At 56.8% G+C, this 19,046-nt stretch overlaps 8 protein-coding genes across 8 annotated transcripts, besides 20 other annotated features; 2 read left to right on the plus strand and 6 right to left on the minus strand.

The window, feature by feature from the left end:
* The first annotated feature begins 723 nt into the window (after window positions 1-723).
* Window positions 724-755: a tandem repeat.
* Window positions 756-1,187: 432 nt separating this feature from the next.
* Window positions 1,188-1,229: a tandem repeat.
* Window positions 1,230-1,274: a tandem repeat.
* Window positions 1,275-1,332: 58 nt separating this feature from the next.
* On the plus strand, window positions 1,333-1,737 carry EKO05_0010660 (uncharacterized protein; the record flags this gene model as incomplete). Its single annotated transcript, XM_038947279.1, has 1 exon — window positions 1,333-1,737. The coding sequence occupies one exon, from the start codon at window positions 1,333-1,335 to the stop codon at window positions 1,735-1,737; it is 405 nt and encodes a 134-aa protein (XP_038793605.1).
* Window positions 1,738-2,714: 977 nt separating this feature from the next.
* Window positions 2,715-2,813: a tandem repeat.
* On the minus strand, window positions 2,731-3,060 carry EKO05_0010661 (uncharacterized protein; the record flags this gene model as incomplete). The annotated part of the gene is made up of 1 exon (XM_059637822.1): window positions 2,731-3,060. The coding sequence occupies one exon, from the start codon at window positions 3,058-3,060 to the stop codon at window positions 2,731-2,733; it is 330 nt and encodes a 109-aa protein (XP_059493805.1).
* Window positions 2,984-3,018: a tandem repeat.
* Window positions 3,019-3,049: a tandem repeat.
* Window positions 3,050-3,057: a tandem repeat.
* Window positions 3,061-3,284: 224 nt separating the features above from the next.
* Window positions 3,285-3,313: a tandem repeat.
* Window positions 3,314-4,334: 1,021 nt separating this feature from the next.
* Window positions 4,335-6,593, minus strand: EKO05_0010662 (uncharacterized protein; the record flags this gene model as incomplete). Its single annotated transcript, XM_059637823.1, has 2 exons — window positions 4,335-5,736; window positions 5,929-6,593. The coding sequence occupies 2 exons, from the start codon at window positions 6,591-6,593 to the stop codon at window positions 4,335-4,337; spliced, it is 2,067 nt and encodes a 688-aa protein (XP_059493806.1).
* Window positions 4,570-4,623: a tandem repeat.
* Window positions 4,639-4,715: a tandem repeat.
* Window positions 4,879-4,914: a tandem repeat.
* Window positions 5,441-5,501: a tandem repeat.
* Window positions 5,517-5,552: a tandem repeat.
* Window positions 6,172-6,242: a tandem repeat.
* Window positions 6,282-6,321: a tandem repeat.
* A 54-nt stretch (window positions 6,594-6,647) lies between the features above and the next one.
* Window positions 6,648-6,686: a tandem repeat.
* A 66-nt stretch (window positions 6,687-6,752) lies between these two features.
* Window positions 6,753-6,927: a tandem repeat.
* A 31-nt stretch (window positions 6,928-6,958) lies between these two features.
* Window positions 6,959-7,016: a tandem repeat.
* Window positions 7,017-7,266: 250 nt separating this feature from the next.
* Window positions 7,267-9,629, minus strand: EKO05_0010663 (uncharacterized protein; the record flags this gene model as incomplete). Its single annotated transcript, XM_038943463.1, has 3 exons — window positions 7,267-7,471; window positions 7,578-9,457; window positions 9,504-9,629. 3 exons carry the CDS (start codon window positions 9,627-9,629, stop codon window positions 7,267-7,269), a joined length of 2,211 nt encoding a protein of 736 aa, XP_038793607.1.
* A 340-nt stretch (window positions 9,630-9,969) lies between these two features.
* Window positions 9,970-11,829, minus strand: EKO05_0010664 (Amidase; the record flags this gene model as incomplete). The annotated part of the gene is made up of 4 exons (XM_038943514.1): window positions 9,970-10,085; window positions 10,150-11,052; window positions 11,102-11,513; window positions 11,563-11,829. 4 exons carry the CDS (start codon window positions 11,827-11,829, stop codon window positions 9,970-9,972), a joined length of 1,698 nt encoding a protein of 565 aa, XP_038793608.1.
* A 489-nt stretch (window positions 11,830-12,318) lies between these two features.
* Window positions 12,319-13,811, minus strand: EKO05_0010665 (uncharacterized protein; the record flags this gene model as incomplete). The annotated part of the gene is made up of 4 exons (XM_038943666.1): window positions 12,319-12,340; window positions 12,386-13,476; window positions 13,593-13,696; window positions 13,769-13,811. The coding sequence occupies 4 exons, from the start codon at window positions 13,809-13,811 to the stop codon at window positions 12,319-12,321; spliced, it is 1,260 nt and encodes a 419-aa protein (XP_038793609.1).
* A 300-nt stretch (window positions 13,812-14,111) lies between these two features.
* On the minus strand, window positions 14,112-14,552 carry EKO05_0010666 (uncharacterized protein; the record flags this gene model as incomplete). Its single annotated transcript, XM_059637824.1, has 1 exon — window positions 14,112-14,552. One exon carries the CDS (start codon window positions 14,550-14,552, stop codon window positions 14,112-14,114), a length of 441 nt encoding a protein of 146 aa, XP_059493807.1.
* Window positions 14,553-15,313: 761 nt separating this feature from the next.
* On the plus strand, window positions 15,314-18,657 carry EKO05_0010667 (uncharacterized protein; the record flags this gene model as incomplete). The annotated part of the gene is made up of 3 exons (XM_038943535.2): window positions 15,314-15,436; window positions 15,487-18,515; window positions 18,564-18,657. 3 exons carry the CDS (start codon window positions 15,314-15,316, stop codon window positions 18,655-18,657), a joined length of 3,246 nt encoding a protein of 1,081 aa, XP_038793610.2.
* Window positions 16,171-16,192: a tandem repeat.
* Window positions 17,136-17,173: a tandem repeat.
* Window positions 18,658-19,046: the final 389 nt, after the last annotated feature.

Raw genomic sequence — 19,046 nt, forward strand, 5'->3', positions numbered from 1 at the left:
CAATCTGATCTCGGTGACGGCTGCGCAATGTTGAGACGCAATCGTTGAGATGGAAGACCCTGGTGTACCTGCGAAACTGTCAGAGCACCTTCGTCTGGTTGGAAAAGCAGCGTCACCAGGGCTCAATCGATAGCCGTGGAGTGCTGCCCTGCGCATCCGGGGTCTGGCCGTCCAGCCGACGAAAAGCACAGTGGGTGGGTGAGTGGGCTCGGCAGGCTTACCGTGAGCCTAGCATAGCCTGGTGCGGAGTCTCGATGACGATGGCCATCTCTACCGAGGCCTGCAAGACTTGCCTCACCGTTCTTTGTCTGCGAGATCCGTGGCTGCTGCAAGACCGAGAAAACAGACTCTCTGTGCTAAACGCTGGGTGCTCGTAACGTTGGAAGTCCAGCCATGCGCGCTGAGTGGCTGAGACAAAGAGCACGACACCAAGCGCGAGACCACGTTGGCTGCCGCTGGACCTCAGGCACCGCCGTTTCATTGGCTACACACCCTGTCGTGGCCGCGGCTGTACCTGCGCCTGCGAAGGTGTCCAGACGGACAGCGTTCCACGATGCCACGTCGAGCGAGAATCTCAGGCTTGAGTCGCAGTCCCACGATTCTGACGACGCCGTGGCCGCGGCCGTGTCTGAGGCCGGTATGGTTGCCATTCGTGAATCCATGTTTCAGTGCCTGAGCACAACTGTGCTGGTGCAACGGCTGGGGTGAGAGCTGGGGATAGGATGGAACTGGAACTGGAACTGGCACTGAACCGGGTTGTTGCTCGTTGGGTTGGTGAGGAGATGATTGTGCATTCTAACGTTGACCTGGATACAGTGAGAATGAGGTCACACTCCCGTATGCACAGCGACGCAAGAGCAGCGTGCAGCGTGCAGCGTGCAGAGGATTTGCCGTAGATCGGGGCTAGGCCGGGGTCATGTTCGTCTCTGGTCAGGCACAGCCGGTGTTTGCTTGGCCGGCTCTGACCAACCTGGTCTGCGTTAGCGTACGCCGCTGTGTGAAATGAGCATTTTGGCGCGGGCGGGTCGCAATTTCCCTTAACTTGCGCCTGGCTTCCTCGCACCTTTGTTTTACCCCGAACGCATCCACTCTCTCAAACGTATTACACTTTGCCATCAGGCTGTGCTGTGCACTCACGCTCTTTGCTCGCAACACCACTGTCATTCACGACTACATATACCGCGCCTCACCCTCAACACTACAACACCACCACCACCACCACCACCACCACAACAACAACAACAACAACAACAACAACAACAACAACAACAACACTTTCATCTCAAGATATTCCAGTCACTACGACAACCAACATCAACAACATCAATCACCATGCGCTCCTTCCAGAACGTCATTGTTTTCCTGTTCGCGCTCGTCGCCTGTGTCGTCGCTACCACTGAGTCCTACGACACGACTGTGTACCTCACGTCGACTGTCTACCGAGTCAACACCGTCACCATGTCTGGCTCACCTTCGAGCGCAGTCGTCAACCAGACCAGCACTATCTACGCCCCGTCTGCATCTGCCACCTACGTCGCATCCACTGCCACCTACGTCGCACCCACTGCCACCTACGTCGCACCCATTGTTTCCTACGGCACCAACAGCACCAGCATCAAGCCCACCGGCAGCGCGACCAAGCCCACCTCAGCCGAGTTCACAGGCGCGGCATCCAGCTTCCATGCGAACGCGCTTGTCGCTGCGCTCGCCGCTGGTGTTGGCTACCTTGTGCTGTGAGACGCATTCCCGCCTTGCTAGACCTGTCACTTGGCTCAGTCTCCACTCCAAGTGCTGGCCCGGGCAATGCTGAGTGTGCTTCACGATTTACGAGTACCAATACCCCTTCTGCTTCTTCCTTCAATACCTTCCCTTCTCGCTGCATACGCTTCCAACTTGGACCGACACGCTCTACCGCCATTGTAATCCCACTCTTAATTGTTTGAAACGATTGACGAATGCGATTGCCGGCGTTTTTTTTTTGTCTGCGTCTATATATACTTTCCTTTGACAACACTGCCCCCTTTTACTGTTTGCACGCATCCAAGACGCGGCGCCCACACTCTTTTTTCGAACAATAGGAGGCTCGAAACAAGCGCCTGCATGCAGGCAGTCGTTCCTCACTTCGCAGTCGGCGACGCACTGGGCCGTGACCGCGCCTTTTTTTCTGATGGAGCTGGAGTTTGGTGATACCCCCCCTTTTTCTTGGACGGATGGACGGAATTCCCCCTTTTGCATTCTTGTTCATGTTCTCCAGCCTATCTGGATTACGCTTGGTACTTCTTTTTGAATGAGATGACATTTCGGTGGACACTTTGGAGAATGGACAGAGGCGTGGAATGGAAGTGAAGATGGATAATTGCAACCCGTCACGCTGCTACACCCACATGAGCGTGCGAGACAATCCCCCCCTGGTATACGGCCATCTAGCTTCGGGAGAGAAAATTCAAAACTGTTCCCCAGTCAATAAACCACATATAACTCACGATGGTTCCCACACCCCAACCCACCTTCCTAATCCACTCGTCTCATTTCCCACACCGCAAGGCTGTCATCCACCATGTGCCCTCCTCAGAGCTCAGCACGCGCCCAAAGCGCAATCACGCACGCACGCAAATCCCTTCCCTTTTCTTTTCTTCTCCTCACAGACCACAAACCGCAGACCACAGACCACAGCTTAATTAATCGTATGTAGTGCGTTGACTAAGGCCACTAGCCTGACTGACTAACTAACTAACTGACCGACCGACTGACTAACCGACTGACTAACCGACTGACCGACTGAGTGACTGCCTGCCTGCCTGCCTGACTGCCTGCTTGGATGAACGTGTCCAGACCGCGCAGCACCCTTTGCGCTCTCCTGTGCGGGGGTTTCGAGTGGGCGGGTTTCGAGTGGGTACGTGGTAAGAGCATAGCAAGCAAGAGGTGTTTGCGCTGTGAGAAGGATCCCAGCGCTTCTCCACAGGTGTCGGCAGTGGCCGGGTACGGATGGATGTACGGGGATTGTCTGGGAGGTGCACTGGATAGGATAGGACAGGATTGGATGGATGGGCTGGTATGCATGGTAGATATCGGCAGTGCTGTTCAACAGTAGAGCAGCGTTGTGCAAGACTCGGTGCGGATGCTGCTGTGCTGTATTGTGTGTACCGGTTTCGCAGCGCACAGCACAACACGCACCCTTTACGAGGACGCTACTCGTAGCGGAACAAGCGGTTGTTGGAATGGGAGAGAAGCACGCACTCGACAGCACCTGCACGCTGGCTGGGAAGGATCCATGCACTGGACTCTGTTATTGTTGTTGTTGTTGTTGTTGTTGCGATAAACGAGCGCAATTCGAGATGGAATGCGTACATGCCCAATTCGGCAAGTTGAGAGAACCGTCGATTGTCGTGGTGGTAAAGTAAGGTTCCGGCAGTCTTACTCGGCGCTAGTGAGTGATTGCATGGTCTTCTACCTATCAATTCATGCAACAGATTTGAGAGGATATTCTGGACGCAATCCCTAAGAATGCTGAAATTGAGCTGCAACGCACTCCACACCGCGAATAACACTCGAGAGATGCTGAGAAGTCGAGGTAAGATGTGGTGCGTGCGACACAATCGATGAGACACACACTGTGGTACGCCGACTGAGTTGCTGACCGCTCTTGCTGCGTTTGAGACAGTGCATGCGTGGCTTGGGCGTACACGCGACTACAGCATTCTGTCTTGGAGCTGCGCGACGGTACACCTCGTCGCGCCAAGTGAATGGCCTCGCACGGTTCGAGACTTTGTCTGCAGGGATATCATGGCGACGTCGAATGCGATGACGCAAAGGAACGGTCGGTAATACATGCAAGTGTCCAGACGGGGAATGCTGGAAAAGCTGGAGAGGGTGACATCGGTAACCCTGCCAGAACCACATCATTTCCCAACCCACGATGACGTCAATTTCACATATCAGGCGCTGATATTACACTGCATAAAACCGGTAAGATGGGGATGCTGGTACTAATTCGATACAATATGAAGGTGCATGGTAATGCGCTGCCAATAACAAAGGAAACACACAATGCCAACGGTGGGCGAACAACAAAGCGAGCAAAAGGCCTCCCATATGCAAGTGTCCAACGAAGGTCCGAGACGTCTACGAAAGCAGCCGACGTGGCTTGGGTATAGTGGAGAAGTGGAGGAACAACTAGGAGATAATAAAAATTAGGTGTAGTATGCCGAAGCGGTGTGATGCTGGTAGCAGATCTGGGTATATGGGTATACAAAGAAAGTAGATTGGTGCGATAAGACGAAAGCCGTGAGGTGGTAACTGCGCCAGAGCCGCGTTCGGGATGGCCGTTGAAAGGGCTATGTGCCCATCGAGACGCCGCCGTCATTGGAGCCGACGAAGCCAGCCATGGATCCAAGGTCCATTCGGAGATACTGATCTTGGTGGCCTTCGATCCCCTCCATGCCTGGGATGCCCATGGAACCGGCCATGCCGCCGGAGTTCATGACGTGCGGATCCATCATGACCACCGATGGACGTCGACTGTTGGCGGCGGAGCCCATGTGCTGCGTATGCTGGGGGTGAGGCGATATCTGCTGGTGCTGGTGGGGGCTGTAGTTCTGGTTGCGCGACTGGTTCATGTGCTGGCGAGCTGCAGCCCATGCTTGAGCCTGGGCCTGGGCCTGGGCGTGGACTTGGGCGTGTGCGTGGGCCTGTATCGAAGCTTGGGCCTGGGCTTGTGTGACATGCATGGGGGCCTGCATGTGTGGGTGGTGTTGCTGTGAAGGGTGGATGGGTGTTGGCTGGAGTGGCAGGCTGTGGTGCTGTTGCATGGAGTGGGGAGGAGGGTGCTGGTGCATCGAGTCGTCGTCTGGAAGCGCGCTGGAGTCGAGATCGAGGTGCTCGTCGTCGTCATCGCCCTCGGCGTCGACCTGGTCGCTTTCGCCGTTTACCGTTGCTGGTGCAGAGAAGGGCATGGCTGTGTCCATCTTGGTGGGGCTGCCTTGGGCGGGTCTATTCACGGCGGCGAAGGACTGGGGAGGCAGACTGGCCATGGAACAGCTTCTCGAGTCTGGGAGCTGCTTCTGGGCAGCCATGCCGGAGGATACAGACCGGTCCTCGCGCACCACGGCTCTCCACTTGTCGATGAGGCGGTCAAAGTCCCAGTTGCGGAAGTCCATGCCTTGCTTGCCCAGCTCCTTCGCTGTCTCTGCGCCCAGGGTGATGCTCACGGGCGAGACATCAGGGGCGCCCGATGTCCATCTGTTGGCCTTGAGGTACTCGATCTCGCGGCGGGCGTTGTCCAGCTGCACCTCGGTCTCTCTGCGCGACTCGTTGGCGCGGGCATAGCAGCGGAGGATCTCGATCTGCCAGTATTCCTGACGCGTCTTTTCCGACTGGTGCATCCAGTGGTTGTAGGCGTCTGCGATGTGGCTGAAGAGCTTCTGGGGATCTGGATCGAACAGCGGCGGCGTGGGCAGGGGCGAGGTGGCGGCCGAGGCGGGGTTCGAGTGGCCGGCGGGCGGGTAGACCTGGTCGATCTGGCGCTGGCGCTGGAGGGCCAGCAGGCGCTCGCGGACGCAGCGGTTGAGGGCGTCGAGCTGCTTCTGGGCGGGGGGTGTGATGGACCACGAGTCGGGGGTGGGGAAGGGGGTGGGCGAGAAGAGGGTCGAGGGGGCGGGCAGGATGTGCAGGCACAGCGAGGGGAAGTTGAGCGTGTATGGGTCGAGGTCGAAGAGGCCGCAGCCGGTAGCCTTGACGCTGCGGGGGTCAGTAAAGAAAGTAAAGAAGCAGTCAAGGACGGATGAGGAGGGGAGAACGAATAAGGAGAGGGGAGAACGACTAAGGAGGAGGGAGGGAGGGAGGGAGGGGAGAAGGGAAGAGGAAGGAGAGAATAAGCAGTGAATGTCAAGAGGGGAGAATGAATAAGGAGAGAAGAAGCAAGGGACGTACTTGGCCTCGCGCACGCTCTTCAACAGCTCCCTCAGCGCCATCTCGGCTGCTCTCGCCGTCTCGACATCGCTACCGTGGCGCTGTCGCTGGTCCAGCTCTTGCTTGCGCATCTGCCGCGACGCCTCTCGCCGCATCTCGGGAGCCTTTGTGCCCAGGGCGCGCGACAGCTGGCGGTTGCTGGTGCCCCAGCTCACGTCCTTGAACTGGCCGCGCGTCTTGCCCAGGTCGATGCCCAGCCCCCCATCGTTGTCGTTGTCGTGGTCGTGGTCTTGGTCTTGGTGGTGGTGGTGGTGGTCATCGTCTTCGTCGTCTGGGCTCTGCACCAGCGTCGACGAGCCCTCGCTGGCGACGCTGTGCTTGGCGTGCTTTGTGTGCTTTGCGTGCTTTGCGTGCAGCGGCGTGCAGGCGGCGCCATCATCTTTCTTCGAGATGCTGCCCTTGGCCTGCCGCCTCGTGATGCCGCCGCGCAGCTTGCGGATCTCGTCGACGAGGTGGATGCCGTCGGCGGCCTTTGGGTTCTTGGGCCGGATGTACAGGTCGAGGTGGCGGCCCAGGGAGCTCGAGGTGAAGGCCTGGCCGCAGAAGGGGCAGTTTTTGTCCTTGGGCGCCTTCAGCAGCGGCGGGTCGGTGGTCGAGCGCGGGGTGCCACTGTCAGCTTCGCCCATGATGCCAGCCCCAGACGCATCCAGGGTCCCACGCTTCAGTGGGAGCTTGTGCCTCCGTTGCCGTTGCCGTTGCCGTTGCCGTTGCCGTTGCCGGTTCCGTTTCAAGCGCGCCCTGCATATGCTGTGCTCACAGCCCTACCGCATCCTCGACGGCGAAAACAAACAAACAAACAAACAAACAAACAAACAAGCAAACAAGCAAACAAGCAAACAAGCAAACAAGCAAACAAGCAAACAAGCAAACAAGCAAACAAGCAAACAAGCAAACAAGCAAACAAGCAAACAAGCAAACAAGCAAACAAGCAAACAAGCAAACAAGCAAACAAGCAAACAAACAACCAGGACAGACGTGGGGAGCAACAATTGTGTGCGTGTGCGTGTGCGTGTGCGTGTGCGTGTGCGTTTGCGTTTGCGTGTGCGTGTATGCAGAGAACAAGTCAGGCAGGCCGTCCACCGCGCGAAAGGAGCGACGCGTTGGACCGCTTGGTTCGCTCGCTTGGCTCGAAATTGCAGCCCCCTAACTTCTTCTCTCGCTGTCCCGCCGTGCAGAGCTGCCTCCCCTGCGATGTGCACGCTCGCGCCGCCCCCCCGTCTGTGCAGCCCGCGGGAGCGCTAGAGAAGCCGACGCTGCAGCACGACCCTCGCACACCAACGCAGCGTCGCCTATCATTTGTTACCTCCGCCTCGCCAGCCTTGCTGCCGCGCGTGCTGCCAGCTCAGCGTACTGCTCCATACCGCCCTCGACCGTCTTCAATTGCCCCCTCGATAGCCGGTACACTCTCCCCGGCTCCTCAGCCTCTGCATCGCTCTCGTCACCCTCGTCTTCGCCGCGAGCCCCTGGCGCTAGCTTGTAGGGCGACGCCCCCTCAACCACGCTTCTGTCCGCCTGTTAGTCCAACTGCACTAGGCCCCTTTCCGACGGCGGCCTTGCGCGTGCTCGAGCGTCGCGGCACGAATCGCTGCAGGAGGGGGGGGGGGACGAACCTCATGAAGAACCTGTCGTGCGTGACGACCAGCAGCGCTCCCTCGTACGCCTTCAGCGCGAGCACGAGGCTCAGGATCGTGTCAGCGTCGAGATGCGTCGTTACCTCGTCCAAGATCAGCAGCTGGGGCGGCGCCCACAACAGCTTCGCCAGCGCCACTCTGACCTTCTGGCCGCCTGACAGCAGAGCGAGAGGCACATCAGACACGCTCTGGCCGTGCAGCCCCAAACTGCCCAGTGCCTCCCGTGCTTCCTTCTCCTCCAGCGCGGCACCGTCAGCCTCCATCACGTGTCGCAGAGCCGTCAACTGCGGGCTGTCTGAGGCAATCGTCGTAATCTCCTCAACCGACTGCTGAGAGAATCGACCGAACTTGGCTCTTGCATGCCGCGTTATCGATCCTGAGCTTGGTGTCAGACCGCCAGCATCGCCACCCCCCATGATCAGCGAAGCAAGCGTCGTCTTGCCTGAGCCATTCAATCCTGCCAGCCCAGTTCGTGTGCCAGGGTGTAGGGTCAAGGACACATCCACCAACGTGGGCGCCATCTTCCTGCCTGGATACGCGAACGTCACCTTCTCCATGCTCACCAAAGCGCCCGGAAATCTCAGCTCAGGGGGCTGTCGCGGGAAGCTCAGTTGGACGGGCGGATCCAAGTCCGGTATCTCAATCTCTGCTCGCTGGGTCGTATGGTAGCCTCCGAGGTCGCGGTTAAGCTTGAAGCGTCCACCCTTCAGACCCACTTCCACGCCCCACCGCTCGTCGAGCTTCTTCTGCCTCGATGCGGCCTGCTTCAGCTTTTTGTCGTCTCCCTTGTCCTTCGCCGCCTTGATGTTGCCGGCGATCGACTTTTCAATATGCTTCTTCTGCCTGTCCTTTGCGTCTTTCATCTTGGTCAGGTGCTGGATCTTCTTCCACTTCTCGCGCTCGTAGACGCTCAAGTTGCCGCGAAACGTCTCCAGCACTTGATTGCGCAGGAGGATGAGCTCCTCGGCCACTGCGTCGCCAAAGTCGCGGTCGTGCGTCGTGATCAGAACGGTTGTGTTCGTCATGCTGTTGATGTAGTCTTGCAACCAGATGATCGACGGTAGGTCCAGAAAGTTGGTCGGCTCATCGAGTAGGAGTACGTCCGCATACTGCGTCAGCGTGCAAGCGAGATCGCAGCGCGTCTGCCACCCTCCTGAGAGTTGCGATTTTGGCCTGTCGATGCCATCTTCTTTAAATCCGAGTCCAAGCAACACTCTTCGAGCTTTCACCTCTGCTGCTGCGGCGTTCATGAGCTCGAGCGAGGCCTCGACACTGGACAACATGTCTGCAGCGGCCTGCGTATCCTCACTCAATCGTGTGGGGTCTACATCATTCTCCTTCTCTTCAACAGCGTGCTTCGACTCCACATATCGTTCTTCCAGTCTAATCAGCTCCTTTCTCGCTTGCTTTCCTCTCGCGCCACTCCTCCGCTCCGCAATTCGATGCGCTTCTTTCAGCCGCAGCGCCAGCCTCTCTGTCTGAATCCGTCGGTACGCCCGCACGGGCGCCATTGCATCCTTGGAGTTCTCAACCGCGTCGCTCAGGATCTTGGCCTCCCTCGCATACCGCTCCCTCACGTGATCACTCCTGACGACATGCTGCAAGACCGTCTCCTCCTGCAGTCCCAAACTTCCAACCCCCTCTTCGACATCTACTTCCCGCGTCTGACCCAGCAGCAGAATCCTTGTACTCCACGGAATACCAGGCACAAGCCCGTCGCCAATGGCCTTGAGCAGCGTCGACTTCCCCGTGCCGTTGCGCCCGACTAGGACGTAGTGCCGCGACTCGACGAGATGCAGCGTCGTGCGATTGAGCAGCTCGCGATTGGCGACGGAGACGGACAGGTCTTTGATCAAGATCTAGTGGCGTCAGCAGTTGTTGTGGTCTGAAAGGAAGTGGCCGGACCTCTTTAGACGCAGGTGCATCGACGGCGTCCAGTGCATATCGCGACTGTTGCGCCGTCACCGTGATGTGGCCATCGCCTGGATGTTCTTTTACTGCCGGCGTGCTGTCTTTTGCTTTGCGCACCATTTCAGAATCTCTAACACCTTGGATCGATATACTAACTACTTGCAACAGCAACATCGCCTTGTTCACATATCTATACCCGCTGCACACCACAGCCACATGCACGTCCGGCAGCTAGCCGAATCGTCCGCATGAGTCGAGTGGAGCCAAGCGCGCTCACAATGAGTCGAAGTAAGCGATTCTGATTGGCCGTGCGGGATGACGTCGTTCAGGTAGCTGGTACTAGTAAAGCACTCTTACTTCCGTACTCCTCAACGACCAGTCTACGAGAATGAAACGGAATGCGGAGAAGGTAGTATTGCAGCAAGGGTGAGCGTATACCATGTATTCACAGTCAGAAGCTCTACGCCCCGATCAATTTCCCAATATATTCGGCTATAGCCAACATCTTCTCCTCCTGTAATCTGCGCCCCACGACCTGCAGACCGACATGTGCGCCGTGGTAAATGTCAGGATCATCTGTTGTTGATTAGCATCGCACCTCGCACACACACACACGCACATTCTCTCTCGCAAAACTTACAATCATCCTGCACCTCCCGATCCTGCGCATTTAGCGCCTCGAACCCTTCCTTCGGCGTCTTGGTGTCCACAGCTGCATCGACCCTCGTGACTGGGAACGCCACGGCCGTGTAGTCCAGCGCGTTGACCCACGTCGTGTACCCGTAGTACTTGTATCTCTGCTCCCTCGCGGCGGGCCACGGCGCCAGCGGACTAATGACCGCGTCGACGGGCCGCCCCGTGCTCGTCTGCGACGCAGTGCTGAGCCAGTAGTCCAGGTGCTCCTTTCTCAGGCCCCGCAAAGCGACGTTGGTCGCTGCGATGGATGTAGCCGTGTACTCTGGGTGCGGGGCGCTGTAGAGCGAGACCTGGGCTGACATGGGTTCGCCGGATAGCGCGAAGGCGGCGCGGACGTCGGCGCCGCCGTCGAAGAGCCAGGTTTTGAAGCTTGTATTGTTGAGGGTCTCGTGCGAGGGTGGCGTCCATGGGATGGTCGAGTGCCCGGCGGCTTCGAGGGCGCGCGTTACTAGGCCGAGGGCGCGGCGGACGGGGGTTGTTGGGGTTACGACGCCGTCGGTGGCGAGGATGCCGAATGTTAGTCTTTGCTCCGCGGGGACGGGGGAGCTGATGGTCTGCAGGAGTTTCTGGATCGAGTGCTCGTGCTCGCTGCGCCAGGGGATTTCGTGGACGAGGGGGTCGTGGAGCCATGGTTGCTGGGAGAGCAGGGCTTTGGTGACGAGGCGGAGGGATGAGGCGGTTGGGCCGATGGGGCCGACGACTGAGAGTACGGTGTTTTGCCCGTCCATTGAGTTGGCCATGCCTTCGTACGGTAGACGGCCACTTGAGGGACGTAGGCCGTACAGCCCGTTGAAGCCGGCGGGGATGCGGATCGAGCCGCCTATGTCGGTGCCAAGTCCCACTGGCGCTGTGGAAGGTCAGCACTCAAGCTTCGATCGTGGTACCTGTTGACGTACATCCTCGAATTCCGATCAGTGCGCCTTCACCACCCGAGCTGCCTCCACTGCTCAGGTTGCGATTCTTGGGGTTCTGCGTCCATCCGATGATGTTATTGACCGTTTCACCAGACATGAGCGTGTGCGGAACGCTCGACTTGCAGTACAGCACCGCTCCACTTGCCCTCAGCTCGCGCACCATCTCACTCTCGAAGACCTTTTCTTTGCCAGTCCCCTTTTTGCCTTCGAACGTGTCGATCCAGCCTACGTAGCCCATGGTTGTCTCAACATCCTTCACATGGAACTGATCCTTCAGCGAGACGGGGAGACCATGGAGCGCGCCAACAGGTTGCTTGTGCTCTGCGAAATAGGCGTCAAGCTTCTTCGCATCTGCAATAGCTGCCTCGAAGAAAATCTCGTGGATGCAGTGAAGCTACGTTTGTCAGTACTGTCAGCCACCACGTCAGCTTGTCGATAGGTACCAACTGGTGCGCCAATGCCGCTCTGTGGCAGAAGGCTCTCGTGACTTTTTCGGCTGTCCACGAGCCTGATGTGGTTTTCTCGACAATCTGCTCTGCATCGCTCTCAGTGATCACCAGCTCTTCCTCGGACAAGTACTGGTTGATGTATTCCGTGACATCGACCTGCTGTTTCACAGACGGCAAGTTGTCGACACGCCACTCGGCAGGTATCAGCGCGAGAACGGCTTCACGCTTCTTCGTCGCGGCATCTTCCCAGGATGTCGTCATGGTTGTGGTGAATGGAAGAGGAAAAGCTTGGGATGAGAGGAAGAACAACAAGCAAAATGATAGATACTGGATGGAGATAAGAGCGATTGGAAACCAATTTGAAGATAAACAGGGGTGTTGACAGCTGTGACAGCTATGACAGCTATCAGTGGAGGTGTGGGGTAGCTTGAGCACTTGCCATTGCAACCTGCCACTCTGATCGGACCGGCTCGTCGGAGCCAGCAACTGTGGGGTAGCGCCGTAAATGCCGAAGCGCCGACGTCAGCGTCAGCGAACGAAAACCGTGTATACGAAAGCAGCTGCAGCGATGAAGGAACGAGAATTTGTTGGCGGTCTACATAGGTATCTGGAGGCTTGATAGTATCTGACTTGGAGTGTTACAGTCCCAGACGCTCTGTTGTGGCTGTGAAGTTGCCACGGGCTGTGAGTAGAGGAGAAGGTATCGTTTCGAACGGAAAGCGAAAAAAAAAACGTGCTGCATGTATCGACTTATACCGTCTCGACGTAGTTGCTGCACCGGTCAGTGTTGGACATTGATCTCAAGAAAGCAACATACCTTGGGAAAATGCCCTCCCTGTCACCCACTCGTCCAGTCCACCAATCTGTCTCGTTGTCTGTTCTTTTCAGGATCGTGATGACTTCGCCCTTCTTGAAGCCGAGATCACCAGGCTGGTCTGGGTCGAATGTGAACTTTGCAATTGCCTGGTCAGCGCCTAGGGTGGCCTTCTTCTGTCCAAACACGGGCTTCGGTGCCGACGGTCTCCCAGGCTTCGCGCGGTCGCTGTACGCATAGTCATCGCCGAACGTCGACGAACGGCTGCGGCTCTGCATGGTGTCAAACGTCTCGGTGGGATTCGCGCGCGTGGAGAAGGAGCGGTCGAGGCCGCCTCCGGTGTTGGGCTGCCGGTCGTACACATCATCCGCCCACGTCGACGAGCGCTGAGGGCGGTCGCGGTATTCGTACTCGTCGGCACCAGCTTGGCTGCCCTGACCAAGCGAGCCGGTGCGGTCCCGTCGCACGCCCTCGCCCATGGCGGAGCCGCGGCGGCCCTGCCAGACGACATTGTCGTGCGAGTCGTCGTAGACGGGAATGTCATTGTACATTCTGTCGTCTGCTGCCGCCGCGCCGCCGACGCCAGAGAAGATTCGCGAGTTGAGCACGCGCAGAAGCGGTTCGGCGGCCGGTGGTGGGGGAACCTGGCCGCTCAGAAGCTCTCGGGCGGTCCATCTCCGCCCGTACAGCTTCTCATTTGCGTCTCGCCTCTCGATCAGACCACTGCCTTCCAGACTGACACCCGCGAACAGCCCCTTCGTCTTGCTGTAGCTGAAGACGCCTGCCACGCCCTTCAGACTCGCGACTCCGGCGGCTTCCGCATTGCGACCGACGGGACCTGCGGCAATGGAGACGTTGCCGCCCAGCGTCAGCGAACCGGCCTGGGCGAACGTGCGCACTGCTGAGGCGTCGTTCAAGATAAAGACAAAGTCGGTCAGCTCGAAGCCAATCTGTCCGCCGAAGCCGCCGCCAATTGTGCCGATGGCCGAGGGCGCCGACCATGATCCGTCCGCGAGGCGTGCAACGACGACACCGGAGCCGAATCGCGCGGTGCCGAGGAAGCCGGCTTTGAAAACCGTAAGGATGGCGAGGCCCTGAGGCGCGCGGACGTCAGTACACGTCGTGCATCAGGCGTGGGCGCATTGCAGCGTGGGCGCATTGCAGCGTGGAAGCGTTGCAGCGTGGAAGCGCAGGGAAAGCACAAACTCACCTTTGCATTGGCAAGGACAGACGGCGGGATGATCTTGTCCGGTCCGAACGACTGTCGCGGGTCGACAAACGACGCCAGAATCTTGCCCGTTTTCCTGCACTCGCCTGCGGAGCAAAGCTGTCAGCGACGTCACAGTGCGGCCAGACTAGCCAATCGCGATAAGAGACAGGACTCACTCCTCATGGACGAGGGCAGCGGGTTGTTGAGACTGAAACCCATCGTGGATCTTGTGCGTCTGGACTGTGTGGGAGCTGGGTTTGCGGGGAAAGAAGAACGGACAGCCGTCGACTGTTAAGCAGCGGAGTCGCGAGGTGCGTGCGATGACAGAATGCTGTGGCTGAGCAGCTAGCTGAACGCGCGCCCCGCCAGAATCCGCCCATCACCTGAACGCGTCGCCGAGCCTTGTGCCTCGCACCTTGGCCACCACATGCCCATGCAACAAACAAGAGCTGGATTCGGAGCTGCGTGCGACGACTGTGGCGACAGGCGCTCATGTCCAAGCGCTCCCGATCCAGTGCGTCAACCCACGCCACAGCCTGAGTAGAGCACGCCCCACTCTGAAGCTTGCCAACAGGCCGCCTTACATCGTGGGCTGTACAGGTCTGATTGGCACTTGGCACAAGTGTGAGGTCTGAGCAGCTCACGTGAGACTTCGGCCTCCAATCTCAAAGCGGGCTTCAGTATGTTTGAGTTCAACAACCTCGACAGCAACTCCGACAGTCCATCAAGTATCCGACCCAGGAGCAGCCGTGGCATCCAGGTCGTAGTCTGCTGCCGCTGCCTGTGGACGAGGGGCAGAAGACGAGAGGACTGGAAAGGCTCAAGAAGTGGGAAGAGAGGGAGAGGGAGATGGACTTTTGATGAAGATGGCGCCGCTGATAAAACAGACTGATGAACTGGATGCACACCTGCTGTCGTTTGTTTTTTATCACCACGATCGTACCTCGGCCTTCTCTCCATCTCCACGCTTCTTCAGAACCGACTGTCTTGGTTGCGATTCTTTTTTGTTTACCCGGATGACCACGGTGTTCTTCATTTCTGTGTCTGCTCGACTACTCCGTACCACTCTCGCTTCTGTCTACTGACCACCAGCTAGTACTCCCCTCACTCTCTATCTTTACGCTATGGAATGAAACGATGACCGTCTTCACAGTACTTCTTTGATACTTCCCGCGCAATTTCATCCTTAGCCTCGTTTTACCTCCAAAGACATCGTGTAACCCAAACATTGAGCAAACCTCCATTGTCTTCAAGTTTGGACAATGGCACAATGACCCCCTGCGCTTTCGCCAGTTCTCTTTGACATTCCGGCCATTTCCTATACGTATCGCACACCTGCGCCCAGAAGAGGTCAGTTTCGACGGTCACACAGCCGCTCCACCAACTTAGCTAGATAGCATACTTCGCACGCAACACGCTTATATCGTTTCAATCCCATCATCAGCCAGGCAAAATATTTGTGACACGGCAGCCGATGAGCTTCCTACCTGCCTTGGCCAAAGCCATCATGAGCGCCACACACAAAGTTACAACTCTGACTAGACCGATTGAACCTCTAGCTCCGACGGTGGTAGACGATCTTGGAGGAAACGCTCCTTCTGCCGCTCCTCTGGACACAACCCTAATAGTAGGCCAGCCTACTCATGATACAGGAGCTAGGAAAAGGCCTCGTGAAAATGACCCCTCTCCAAAATCGGTGAGCAGATCACACTCCACTCTATATGTCGCTCACGTGTAATCAGTCTGGGACATCTCTTCCAAAGTCTTCTTCAGGACACAAGGTCGATTCGAAGGAAAGTGCTCGTAAGAAAGCTCGAATCGATAGAGAGAGCGAGCTCGAATCTGTAAGTTGTCGCTGGGAACCCTTTTTCAAGAGTCAGCTAACGCCTCGCAGCTGATGGTCGACATTTGTCTGAAGAAGATTGAGCAGACAGAACAAAGCCGAGCTCAACTAACCAAATCAGCCCGCGACATCATGACAAATGATCTTAAGAACATATTTTACAAGCTCAAAAGTGTCAATGAAGAAGGCTACACTGCACATATTCAGCACCTCGACGCTGCATGCGTTTCATTGGCAGATTTGAAAGCTAGAAAGATAAACCACACAAGCAACAGTAAAATCGGCCAAACTGAACTCGACGCCGCTCAGCAAGAAGTCCGAAAAGCAGTCCTCAACTTCTTCGACCGCAATGGTCTCCTCAGATTACATGCACTGCTCAAAGGCAATGGACGGTGGCAAGCGCTTCTGCGTGGCCTTGCACTGCCACTCACTGGTCTCAGAAACCTTGACGCCAACCTGAGATTTCAGAAGAACGACATCGAACGGCAACTAAAGTCCGAGGTTTCCGATCTTCTTGCATGGCTCACTCCGTGCGAGGTTCATACCTCTGTCCCATCGTCTACCAGCTACAGCAACACCTCGACACGAAACAACGACAAGATCGTTGTGGAAACTCAACTCGACGAGCAAAGGACGCAACGGAAAGCAGATCTCGCCACGCTTCGAATGCATGGTGACCAAGCTGGTAACCTGCGAAGTGCAAAGGGCCAGGTATCGAGTTTGCATAATGATCATGCACAGCAGCAGCAGCAGCAGCCAGTATCTAACTCTATCGTCCTGTACGCCCTCAGTGACGCTCACTTCAAAGATTTACTTGCACAAAGTTCGTCGACGGGCAATGCTAAAGCCAGCACTACAAAGGCTGATCAGACATGCCCTGAACTTCCCAATGCGATCGAAAGTTTCGTCGAGCACCAAGGACAAGAGTCTGCTCTCCCTGCAAACATCCAGACTGCTGGCCCTGAGACACAGTGGGGATCAAACCAGAACACGGCCATGGTATTAGCTCGATCTGTACCGCAACAGATGGCTGATGTTCGCGCTGCAGAAGAGCTGAAACAGAAAACAGCCACTCTATCCAAGCTCCAGGCATATGGTCAGGCTTATAGCATCGTTATCGGCCAATTGAAAGACGCACAGAATGGTGGTCCCACCCCCACATTCGTCGAAGACCTCCAGATGCCAGATGCGGAAGCCTGCTACTACAGACTTGAGAGTCTGTGGAACAGAGTACTGCAAGCGATCAATGACCGTAGTGTTGAACATCTGCGGGCCAACATTGACTTATTCTACGCCTTCGCCATCTGTATGCGTGAGGCTCATTGTCTCCTACGAGTGCTGCACTATTATGGGTACGACGTCTCGCAGTTGGTCGAAACTGGGTGGGATCTGGTTGGCATGCGCCGCTTGCAGTCTGAACTGGTGGATTTTGCTCATGAAGAACCTTTCATATGGTCGAAGCCAGACGTGGACGCAATCTGTACGGCTTTGCAGGCCGCATATAACGAGCAAGCGCTGTCGACAGGTTCACAGCCGCCTCGTTTCGCGGCAGCGATTGGGTCATCTCAGGAGCCAGAGGTACTGGCTGAAATAGAGCAACATCTTGGTCAAGTCGTACAACAGCCATCTATCGTTCAACCAGTATACTATCCGCGGCAAGTACCCGTTGCTGTGCCCTGTGTGCAACCTCCAGTCGGCTACACCAATCACCAAGCTCCTACCACAAACCCCCTTCCACACTATGCAGACACTGCTGAACACGAAGTGATGAAAATTGACCAGACCTCCCAAATCTGCCCGTTCTTCCAGGACAGAGGCTGTACGAAAGTGGGCGACGCACGCCGACCATGTAAATACGACCATCCCGAGAGTATGAAGTACGAAGTCTTTTGCCCAACCCTGATGCAAGGTTCTCCATGTCAATTTGGAGACGAGGGGTGTCGATACAGACATAACGGGCTTCATGGGAATCATGTCAATATTCCACAACCTCAGGCTCAGCCTTTTGCCAACGTTGGAGCAGTCGCACTCGCCAACACGACGATACCTGGCGGAACGGCTCCAAACGGTAAGCAACGGGATCCTGCACTGGAGGGTAGCTATTGTCGGGCTCACCAGAAAGGCCACTGTCGAAAAGGTGATCACTGCTCCTGGCTGCATGACATATCACCACATGGACTCCTCTATCAGAACGCCGCGCAGGTGCCCGTAGGACCGCTTCATCCTCAGTCCAACTTCACAGCTGAGAACTATTTCCAAAATGGCAGGCTTGGGGCTCAGTCTGCAATTCCACAAGTACTAGAAACAAAAAGTCCATGTCGACACCTTGCGAGGGGCTCTTGCAGGTACCCTGACGACTTGTGCAAGTATAGCCACGATCCTGCGGTTTTTGCGAGTCACGGCATGGTATTACCCCAACCCCTACAGCAACCACTCGGAGATGCTACGATGGGAGCCGCAGCATCCAATGGTGACAATACGAACCCGATCAAAACCAGCCGGCCGCCTCGATCCGAGATGCCATGCAGAAACGAGAAGAACGGGCGCCTCTGCTCCAAACCAACCTGTTGGTTCATGCACGTGAACCCAGAATCCGCAGCCTACGCAGACACCGACGGCTACGCAGCCGGCGACGAAATGGGCCAGCCACAGCAGCCACTCTCAAACCGCGCGCAACTAAACACCAGCCGTGGGAGGGGCGGTCGTGGAAGAGGCGGCCCCCACGGGAAGGACTTTGCATACAACCCGCAACAGCCCCTGACGTTCCAGCAGCTCCCCCAAACGCAGACCCCAGCAGACGCACGAGCTCGACTCGAACAATTCCTGCTCAACAGCGCGCCTCCCAATGTCCCGCTGCCTCTGCAAAGCAACCAGCCGAGCAATCGCACGCGCGGGAATACAGGCCGTGGGAACAACGCTCGCGGGAGCAACCGTGGAAACGCCAGCGGCATTCAGCATGCTGGCGACCAGAGATCTGGGAACGGATACAGCCGTGGTGGTCACAATGGATTTACCAACGGCCGCATCAACAGCAGCCGCGGTGGCTATCGTGGCGGGCGCGGGGGTCAGGCGGGAATTCAGTGAGTCAACACCACCTTCCAGCGTAACTTGAACCAACACAACAACAGCGATCGCGGGAATGTTCAGGGTGGCGGTACTAGTATTCGCGGTGGCGGTGTTCAGGTTGCATATGCGGCGTCGACGGGAAGCGGAGGCTTGTGATGGCGAGGTGCCTTGCGCGGATTGACTGGTGGGGGCAGGTAAGCAGACTGTAGTTGCATGGATAGGGCGTTCTCAAGGATGAGTATGGCGTTTTCGAGCATATGGTTACAGTGATAACAGTGATACCAAAGACTAGACGGGCTGTCTCAAAGTAGAACTGCATTTTTCTTCCCCAACTTGTGTGGAAGTAGCTTTGGCCACTTCTGCTGGCCGTTCACGGACTAGTAGTGTAGAGGCCAGCGGAGCTGGGTTGACGCTTACGGCTACTGTATCGAGTGAGAGAGATGCGAAATAACGTTACGAACAGGAAGTCGTCCGTTCCAAGACCTCGGTCACGTAAAGGAATGAGCTACTGTGAAAAGCGAGTTCAAAAAAAATCGTTGGTCACT

This window comes from Ascochyta rabiei, chromosome 20 (genome assembly GCF_004011695.2).
Source record: "Ascochyta rabiei chromosome 20, complete sequence".
Lineage (NCBI taxonomy): Eukaryota > Fungi > Ascomycota > Dothideomycetes > Pleosporales > Didymellaceae > Ascochyta > Ascochyta rabiei.